Consider the following 10,648-nt stretch of genomic DNA (forward strand, 5'->3'; position numbering starts at 1 on the left):
GCCACCCCGACTGTCTGCGAGGTTCGAGTACCTTTGATCTGGAGAACTCTGTGGAGTGGGTGGAGAAAACTTCACACCTTAGCTTGCTTTGTTGCACTTCAACTCTCTGTTTTTGAAAGTGGTCTGGTCAATGCCACGCAGGTACAGTAGCTGCCCACCAGAGCGGTATCACTAGAAGCTGCCAAGTATAAACTGAAGGTAAGGCAAGCAGCTCGTCAGCACGTTCCTTCCACAGTTGCTGGAGAAGATTGCCAGGAATAGGGAGACAGAGGCCCCATCCTGGAGCCAGGCCTGGGTTCGGAGGGGGGAGCTAGGCCCCATTGCCCCATCCTGGAGCCAGGCCTGGGTTCAGAGGGGGGAGCTAGGCCCCATCGCCCCATCCTGGAGCCAGGCCTGGGTTCAGAGGGGGGAGCTAGGCCCCATCGCCCCATCCTGGAGGGTGGCCTGGGTTCAGAGGGGGGAGCTAGGCCCCATCGCCCCACCCTGGAGCCAGGCCTGGGTTCAGAGGGGGGAGCTAGGCCTCATCGCCCCACCCTGGAGCCAGGCCTGGGTTCAGAGGGGGGAGCTAGGCCCCATCCTGGAGCCAGGCCTGGATGGGGCCTGGCTCCAGGAGGGGGGAGCTCGTTAGCAGGCTCCTGGTGTTTGAGCCTCAATTCCTGGGCTTAGCTGAGCTCAGCCTCGGCAGCATTACCCCTCTGGGAAACGCTAAGGTTGGATGTAATGTGAGAATCTGGTGCCAGTCAAGGATGGATGCCTCAACTTCCTGATTTCTGCATCAGGAGGTTTATTACCCAGCCAATCACAGCCCCAGGTAAGACGTAACGGAGGATTGTCAGAGACTTAGTTCACCTTCAGTGGAAGAGCTCAGGTGTTTTCTGTACTCTAAATGCAAATCAGTCGTCAGCACAAATAAAAAAACCTCTCCTATGAATGAGCTCAAGTGTCTTGACTCCAGTAATTTTTTTCTTTTTGTAGCTTTACGTCTTTGTAAATGGAAAACTTGAGTTTTTCCATCTCTGCAGATGCAAGTCACCATGTAGAAACCAGCTCAGGTCTTTATCGGCAGTGTTTCAGTTTTGTTTTCCTCCTCCCCGAGCTGAAGCACCTGTGAAGGGCTGATGAGGCCGTCTCCTTCTCTTACGTCCTGCTGTTTCACCACCAGTCCCTCCACCACTGTGATTTGGACCAGTTCCAGTGGTTATTGTACACAATCACCTCATTTCAGCCTGAAATCTGCAATGTTTGGTCTTTAAAGCGATCAGAGCACCTTGTTGCTGTAAACAGTTGAAGTGAAAGAATGATACCGGGTTCATGCATTAAGCAGAACCGTGACCCGATGTTTTCCTGAGACGACACCGGTTTGCTGACTGCATCAATACCTACCTATATTTAGCAGGTTGGTGGGTGTGAGGGCTCGGATCAAGATGTGTGTGTGTGTGTTTGTCTGTAATGAGTGTGTTTTGTGCTTCCGCAACAACACAATGACACAGCCGAGTCCCAGTTGCTAGGCAACCCCAGCTAAAACACTCGGTAGCGTTTGCTGCAGCAGGTTGCAGAGCTGCAGAGGATCTCTGGATCCTGGAAAACAGTTTGTTTCACACTCACATTATCTGTAGACGTGGGATTAATGACACAGCATGACGCTGCAGATTCACCGTCCGTAGAGACTCCAACTGTTCCTCAAGCAGAGAATCAGAGGAGGAAACGGAAAACAATACATTTTAAAATCTGAATGATGACATCATAGTTTAAAATAAAGATTTAAGGCCCGTAATATGAAACATGTTCAATCAGAACGAAACTGAAAAACAAAACGTTGCTGAGAGAAAAGGCAACTGGGAATGAAGTCAACGGTTTGTTTCTGGAGAGCTCTATTTCGGCTCCAAACTTTGACTAGGCCGTTGTAACAACTTCTTTTTTCTTATGTAAATCTGCTGCTGTTGGAATCAGTCCAGTTGGTGACCAAGGTTTGGTCAAGTTTCTGGAATTCTTTGGCATTCAGAGGAAATCCTGGTTGCTGCGTTCACATTCAGTCTGAATGACCCGTTTCCGATCTTTTCACCCAAAAGACAGTCGGATTCGTACCACTTCCACTTCTGTAACTAAATCAGATGCGCATCTATAAGCACCTGCAGTCCAGCAGCCATGTTGCATTTTACCCAACATGCCTCATAATTTGGTACCAGAAGAGGCCAAACGCAGTAAATCTGGACGAAGCAATGGTCGTGATGATACTGTCGTTGCTGAATAACTTTAAAACCGATCCATAGATCGATCATTTCCTCAGTAAACAGAGCGCTGCTGTGTGACGTCTACATTCTTCTTCTCGGTGCTTTAGGGTCGTAAATCATTCGTCCCCCAGACGGATTGCAGTGGCATTTTATTGGTTGTACAAACAATCACAAAATATCTGATTTCAGCAAAATATAAATCTGAACTGAGCATCAGGACCTGCTGTGTGAACGTAGCCTTATTGAGTCCGAAGTACCCAGGACCGGTGGCTGCAGGACGAGCCCACATCACCCGCCCTCCTCCACCATGCTCAGCAGCTGGTATGACGGGTTTCTGCTAATCTGCTGGTTCTTCTCAACCAAGGCCTTCTCCTTGAACACTTCCAATCTGCCGTACTGGTTCAGCTTCATTAATCGACACCGAGTCGCTTAATGACCTGATCAGGTAATCAGGGCCTTCAGCCAACAGCACCTGGCTGCTGCTTCCTGTCTGAAATCCAGTGGAAACAGCAGGTTGTATTAGGTGTTTATCAGTAACTATAACAGGGAAATGTCTTCAAATGTACCTAATGGAAACAACAACAAAATATAGATCTATTTCTTCTCTGTTCTCAGCTTTTCAAATTCAGAACTTGAGTATTTTTTAAATATAACTTTACCTTAATCTGTCATTTATCACTTTCTACATAGTTTTTACAGAAGGATGTTAATGGAATGGACCTATAATTTCCTGGATTTGTATAAATATTCCCCAGGTTTGGGATTTGTGCCATTACTTCCTCTTTCCAACTTTTAGCCAGTGTTCCACATTCCCGTGCTTTATCATGCAGATCCACCAAGTTATCTTCCCATTATATTAGAGAGTTTATCATTTCCTGGAGTTGACATATTAACTTGCCTCAGGGCATGTCTTTGAGAAATACATATCAATTACATTATCTTGTCCCTGTATTATCTTCTAATTTCCTAATAAGGTTTGAACTCGACCTTCCATTGTTCACTAATGTTATTTGTAGTTTGTTGTTTTGAACAGAAAACTTGTGAAGATGGTTAATCTTTAAACCTTATCACTTCGAGCCTTCCTCTTCCTGGAATCAACGTCTGATATTCCTCCCTCTTCTTCCTGCTCAAACACACCTTGAAGCTGAAAGCTGATTGGCTGCAGCCTTTATGCATTGACACATGGTTTGTAGATCAGAGCTCAACCGTGTTTGTGGTCCGAGGAACTGAAACTCACAGTCGCTGTGTCTGAGAGCAGAAATGGAGCAGAATCAGCTGGACCAAGAAACTTTCTCCTGTTCGATCTGCCTGGATCTGCTGAAGGATCCGGTAACGATTCCCTGTGGACACAGCTACTGTATGAACTGTATTAAATCCCACTGGGATAAAGAGGATCAGAAAGGAACATACAGCTGCCCTCAGTGCAGGGAGACATTCACACCGAAGCCTGCACTAAAGAGGAGCACCATGCTAGCAGCTTTAGTGGAGCAGCTGAAGAAGACTGGACTCCAAGCTGCTCCTGCTGATCACCGCTATGCTGGACCTGAAGATGTGGCCTGTGATTTCTGCACTGGAAGAAAACTGAAAGCCATCAAGTCCTGTTTAGTCTGTCTGGCCTCTTTCTGTGAGAAACACCTTCAGCCTCATTATGATTCAGCTGCATTTAAGAAACACAAGCTGGTGGAGCCGTCCAAGAACCTCCAGGAGAACATCTGCTCTAAGCATGATGAGGTGATGAAGATGTTCTGCCGCACTGATCAGAAGTGCATCTGTGCTTTCTGCTTACTGGATGAACATAAAGGCCATGACACAGTGTCAGCTGCAGCAGAAAGGACTGAGAGGCAGAGAGAGCTGGAGGAGAGACGAGGAAACATCCAGCAGAGAATCCAGGACCAGGAGAAAGATGTGAAGCTGCTTCAGCAGGAGGTGGAGGCCATCAATGTCTCTGCTGATAAAACAGTGGAGGACAGTGAGAAGATCTTCACCCAGCTGATCCATTTCCTCCAGAAAAGAAGCTCTGATGTGAAGCAGCAGATCAGATCCCAGCAGGAAACTGAAGTGAGTCGAGTCAAAGATGTTCAGGAGAAGCTGGAGCAGGAGATCACTGAGCTGAAGAGGAAAGACGCTGAGCTGGAGCAGCTCTCACACACAGAGGATCACAACCAGTTTCTCCTCAACTACCACTCACTGCCAGCACTCAGTGAGTCGACACACTCATCCATCATCAAGATCCGTCCTCTGAGACACTTTGAGGACGTGACAGCAGCTGTGTCAGAGCTCAGAGGCAAACTACAGGACGTCCTGAGAGACTCATGGACAAACATCTCACTGAAAATCACCAAGGTGGATGTTCTACTGTCAGAACCAGAACCAAAGACCAGAGCTGAATTCTTAAAATATTCATATGAAATCACTCTGGATCCAAACACGGCTCACACAAAGCTGGTTCTATCAGAGGGGAACAGGAAGGTGACGGCGATGAACCAATCTCAGTTTTATTCTAGTCATCCAGGCAGATTCACTGATTACTGTCAGATCCTCAGTAGAGAGAGTCTGACTGGACTTTGTTACTGGGAGGTGGAGTTTAGAGGAAGAGTTTTTGTTGCAGTCGCATACAAGAACATCAGCAGAGCAGGAGGTGGGAATGAATGTGGATTTGGAGGTAATGATAAATCTTGGGCTTTAAATTGTTTCTCAGATGGTTATCAATTTGGTCACAACAACATCTGGAGCCCCGTCTCAGGTCCAGTTTCCTCCAGAGTCGGAGTGTACCTGGACCACAGAGCAGGTCTTCTGTCCTTCTACAGCGTCTCTGAATCCATGACTCTGATCCACAGAGTCCAGACCAGATTCACTGAGCCGCTACATGCTGGGGTTTGGTTCCGCTGGACTGGAGACACTGCAGAGTTCTGTAAACCCAAATAGGTTTTCTCTCTGATTGTTGGTCAGGGTTCATTGTTCTTCTCTGCTCTGCCAGTATTTATTTTTCTGGTTTAAATGTCGTCTGCGTTCCAGGAGTCATAAAGTAAATCACTTCGTTTTTATATAACCCTGAAATATTTCTCCATATGAAAATCTAAACTTCTCTGCTGTTGTGTCTTTTTTCAAGAAACTGAAACAAACAACTTAGAGCTGATGCTATTTTCTATTAAATACTTTGGATGTAGATCAGAAAAATAAATATTTGCTGTTCGTTCTCTCTGGCTTTTTTCACTTGAATAAATCAGGTGTATTTGCATAGCACATTTCAGCAACACGGCATTATAAGGTACTTTACATAATTAAAGAACAAATAAAAACAGCATGTGACATTGAATAAACAGTAAGAAAGAGATTTTAAAAAAGATAAAAACACTTTTGTTTTTATCGTCGCCGGACTCCGCCGTCATCATGAAAACCAAAAAATTACAAACACAACATATAGTCAATAGTTGTGAACAGATAACTGACATTACATTTGGTCAACTGCCATAGTTAAAATCATCAATACACATCAAATGATGGTCAATGATCCAGATCTTGTTAATCACAAGCAGCTCCAACCAGGTGGGTTTTAGTCGGGACTTAAAGGAACTCAGAGTTTCGGCTGCTTTCCATTTATCGTGAGGTTTGTTCCAGATTTGTGGTGCATAGAAACTGAATGCTGCTTCTCCATGTTTGGTTCCGGTTCTGGGAATGCAGAGCAGAACCAGAACCAAAGACCTGGGAGGTTCTGGCAGGTTGATACAACACCAGCAGATCTTTTATGTAATTTGGTGCAAAGCCGTTTATAAACCACCAACAGTATTTTAAAGTCTCTTCTCTCAGAGTAAGGACTGGGTGATGTGATCTGTCTTCCTGGTTTTAGTCAGAACGCCAGCAGCAGCGTGTTGGATCACCTGCAGATGTCTGAGTGATATTTTTAGGCAGACTTGTAAAGACACCTTCAGTAATCAATGCGACTAAAGATAAATGCATGGATGAGTTTCTAGATCTTGCTGAAACGTTGGTGTTTTAATCCTGGAAATGTTCTTCAGGTGATGGAAGGCCGAGTTTCTAACTGATTGTAAATGAGACGGTGTGGAAATCAGGATTGTTTCTGAGTAGCACAACAGGTTTACTTTCACAAGCGGAGCGATGCGGCTTTCACTTGATATACATGCAGAACTATCAGAAATGGCTTTGGGTTTATTTCAGATGTAATGGACACAAAGAGAGGTGGGGAAAAGGTTTGAAGAGAAAGACGGAAATAAAAGTAGAGGAGAGAAAGAAGTAGAATACAACACCCAGACATCTGCTCCTAAAAAATAAAAGCAGAAAGTTGTCCCGCTCTGACCTGCAGAGGTCAGTGGCAGCCTTTCAAGTTGATCTTTGACCCGGAAAACCTTCCAGTTTTTCTCTGCACTGCGGCTGAAGTCCTGCTGAGTAATTAGTTGGAAACTAACAACCTTGGTTAATTAAACGTAGCTCAGAAAGTCTCTGTCCACGTCAGAACTCTGATGTGGCCTCAGGATGAGGATCCTCCCGTTGAAATGGCTCCCAGCCAGACTTTGATCATCCTGTGGAAACCGATGCGTCGCCGTTTCACTACTTTACATATTAAAGAGGATTTCAGGGCATAAAGGAGCATTATTGGTCTGATTCCAGTTGAATAAAGTTAAAGCCAGATTAAATCAGTTTGAATAAAAGTAGGTAATGAGATGTAATAGTGTGTCTCAAAGTCACCCTGTGAAACCTGCACTTCCGATTTTAACTGCTAGAGGAGAAAAGGAGGAGCAGATTTGGAGGAGGGCAGGACTTCTGGCGAGGAGACGCAGACTCTGAGCCAGCAGAAGGATCTCCGGATTAATTAGCACCGGACCTCGGGCGGTTCCCGGGCCAAAGCTGCTGGTTCTGGAAGTTAGCAGTTTGATCCAAACATTGAGCTCCTTTATCTGCCTGCTCACTTTCCTGGACAGGAAAAGTGGATTTTTAACAAACGGACAAATAAAAGTGTGATCACACAGGAGGGAGAAAGATGAGGAAGATTTAAAAATGTGATCTGTATTTTCCAAACATAGAAATACAGATGAGGATTTAGAATAACTGAGCTTTTCTCTGCACATTTTGCATAAATCCAGCAGTGTGGGCAGCGCCTCCCATGACGGCTGCAGCCTTCGACACCTGTCTACTCATGTCTCATGTTTCTTGTTCTTTGAACAGGCTGTACTGAAATGTCAGTTTCTGCACTGGGAGCCTAAAAGGTATTCTAGTTCTAACTTCTGGACTATTTGAGTAGAAACGGTTCTGAAGAAGACACTGAGCACAACTTCCAAACAAAAACGGAGTAGCATCAGATTTTAGTGGTTGGAGGATTTCTCCTTTGTCTTTGGCAAAATATCACGACCCATTTCGTCCGCTAGCGCTAGGCTAGCATGTTTGTTTTGGTTGTATTTACCCAGAATGCCCTGTGCTGTAGTCCACTTCCTGCTTTTGGAGCGCTCTCTGGTCTGCTTGGTGTTCACATTCGAACTGAACCAGAGTTCGTTTGAACTGAACCCACATTGAGGTTCGTAGGAGGACCAGAGTTCGATTACGCTTTCACACCTCCCCAAACGAACCGGACTTTCTGGGCAAACGGACTGGAGTTGGGTTAAAGCGGACTGAACTGGACAGCTGGGAATGCGGCCTACGGCATCGATTAACAAAACACTGATGGAAAAGTGGCTATAAAACAAGTTTATATGACTTTCAGTTACTAATTTCACATCTTCATCCTTTCTATCATAGTTTTGGTCGTTTCATTCCAACCTTTTCTGTTTTCTTTGTTAAAGGATTTAAAATCATTGTCTATTATTTCCTCTGCATCTGCAGAAGGAAGTGTGTTTTATCCGAATCCAGTGACTGATGGCCGTCACTATGATGATGGATCATTCACCATTATAACGATGAACAGTTGCAGCTGTTCTGTAATTTTATCTTCAAGCGTCTCATAATGCCTCATGTTCATAAGAACCAACTGGCCAAAGGTGGATCCAGCACCATCAGTGGAGTTACACAAGGTTTAAGAAAGTATTAGATTTAATGAGATTCATCACCAGTTTGAAAAAATGGGCACAAAAGGAAGAAAACTTTATGGCAATAAAATAGCTGCATGTGTTTTTGTTGCTCTGTTTTCAGACATACGTGTGATTTAGAATTGAAAATAACTTGTTGTATTTTTAGGTTGCTATTCACCAAGAACTGGAGACATTTCAGCATTTTCTGCTTGTTCTGCCTGTTTTTCCATCAGCAGTCAGAGCTGATCATCCTGTCATTCTGAAGGTAGGATCTCTGTCAGAAACGAACTCCCGTCTCCGGTTGGTTTGTCCCTGGAGGACTCGGACCAGCTCAGCATGTCGCATCGATAGCTGTGGAAGCGTTTTCCTAGACGGGAGGAGAAGCAGCAGAAGCTGCCGGTGGCGTCACGCTGACTGTCCCTCTGAGGCTTCAAGCTGCCAAAACGTGGTCAGATAATGAGCGTTTATCTCAAACTGTCCTGAAATGTCTCCTTTAAATAGGCGGCAAAACCTGCAGCGTCTCAATGAGGAGACAGAAAAACATTCACATGCACAAGTTGGAGCAGAAAACATGAATTTACCTCAGAAATAAGAACACTGATGGGTTTAATTACGTGCAATTATACTTTTAATATGAAAAACACGGATAGTGTTTTATTTTTGCAGTTGTGTGAAATATTAACTCAAAGTAATTACTGGGACTGTTTAGCAGCATGTCTTCATCAGACCGGTGTTGTGATCTGCAGCTGTGGAGACCAAATATATTCATATTTAATCTGAATTATGTTTCTGTTCAAAATGAGAAATATTTTTCTGTCTCTCACATATTTGGGATGTTATTTAGATTTTGGAGCATCATCCACAGCACAGATGGGTAAATGTCACTGTGAAGTATTAAATAGTATAGAATTCACCTCCAGATCTGCTTTTTTTACTGATAAACTGACTAAATGTGTTGTTTAGGGTTGCAGCTTTATGTTTCTGTGCAGACGAAGCGTGAGAGGCTGATGGCCGCCCTCACTACTGATTCAGGACACAGAGTGGAGTCGGCATTAAACTCTCCAATCAGAAAAAAGTCTCTAGATTTGTTGCTAGTTGCTTTTTTTTGATAAAAGTCACTAGGTGGGTCTGGAAAGTCGTTGAGTTGGAAACGGTTCTTTTGTCTCGACCTCCTTCCACTCAGCTCCACACTTGGCCACGCCTCTTTCACACGTCCATATCTGGTTCTGACCCGGTGATGTTGGACCCAGACAGTTTGGGTCAGTGTTTGGGTTTTCCTCAGTGTTCATGTTTCAGGAGTCCTGCTCTCCAGTTGTCAAGGATCAGATGTCCAGAAACGTTTATCTTCGGACTGGAGCTCAGTTAGAGCGGACTGAACAGGGCCGGTGTGAATGCAGCCTGTGTGCAGGGAGATTATAAAAGTGGTAGAAACTTTTCTTTAAGACAGATGAGCATCTCAGAAAGTCTGAAGCAATGAAAGAAAAACACTCAGATTAATTTTAATGACGTGGCATTAATGTGCCGAACATTGTGCTGCTGGTGCTGTTCTGGTTTTTGTAATGATGTCGAGTCTGAGAAGTTATTCAGCCGTGTTACTTCTGACAGTGATTTATTTTACTGTGCTTGTAGCTTCAGTACCGTAAAATAAGAGGAGACGGCAGTGATGCTTCTGGTGTCATGTGACTTTAATGTGTTTTTGTCTTTTTATCCTGATTATCCTCATTTACCTCTGTGATCCATCCGTTTCTCTTGTCGGGGTTGCAGAGAAGCAACTTGTACATAACTTGTTGCATGTTGTGTTTTCATGTTATTTAGTTTCAGTCGCATAAAATCTACTAAATCCGCCAAAGAGCCACGACTAAACACAGAAGCTGCTTCTGCACTGAATCCCTCCAAACGCTGAGACCTGAGACACTCCGACCCGGAGATCCGACCAGCAGGATCAGCCGAAGACGATCAATCCAGGTGACAGGAAGTCAATTTAACAAGCTCCTCCAGAGCTGCACTGCTAAGACCTCCGTCTCTCTGCTGCGGCTCGTTTACAGCTCAGGTAATGATCCGGCGTCGCTGCGTATAGAAAAACTAAATGTTGCCTCTCTGAGGCTTAAAGAGAGGCGCTGCTGCAGCCTCCGTGGTTCTGCAGGTGCAATAAAGTCAGCTTACCGTGTGAAATACGGCCTGCAGCAGGAGACCTGCAGGACAGCTGCAGCTTAAATAGTCCAATGACTCAGTCCCTGACAGGTTTAAAGGCTCCGGATGCGACGCCGCGTCCCAGTGGAGCTTCAGCCTGACCAGGACAGAAACACGGCGCTGCTGAGACGGTTCTGCTCCAGGAAACAAGCTCAGAGCAGCTCTGGGATCCAGGAAACATGGAGGAACCGATGGAGGAACCGATGGAGG

The 10,648-nt window shown here is 45.0% G+C and overlaps 2 protein-coding genes across 2 annotated transcripts in view; both read left to right on the forward strand.

The window, feature by feature from the left end:
* The window catches only part of kcnq3 (potassium voltage-gated channel, KQT-like subfamily, member 3), a 56,206-nt gene that overhangs the window by 17,467 nt on the left and 28,091 nt on the right, over positions 1–10,648 (forward strand). The gene's annotated exons all lie outside the window — the stretch shown is intronic.
* On the forward strand, positions 3,455–5,479 carry LOC106949711 (tripartite motif-containing protein 16-like). Its single transcript, XM_015036146.1, has one exon. The coding sequence runs from the start codon at positions 3,492–3,494 to the stop codon at positions 5,154–5,156; it is 1,665 nt and encodes a 554-aa protein (XP_014891632.1). The 5' UTR covers positions 3,455–3,491; the 3' UTR covers positions 5,157–5,479.

The sequence above is a fragment of the Poecilia latipinna genome, unplaced genomic scaffold, assembly GCF_001443285.1.
Source record: "Poecilia latipinna isolate Pla-1442-1.1 unplaced genomic scaffold, P_latipinna-1.0 Scaffold358, whole genome shotgun sequence".
NCBI classification, from domain to species: domain Eukaryota; kingdom Metazoa; phylum Chordata; class Actinopteri; order Cyprinodontiformes; family Poeciliidae; genus Poecilia; species Poecilia latipinna.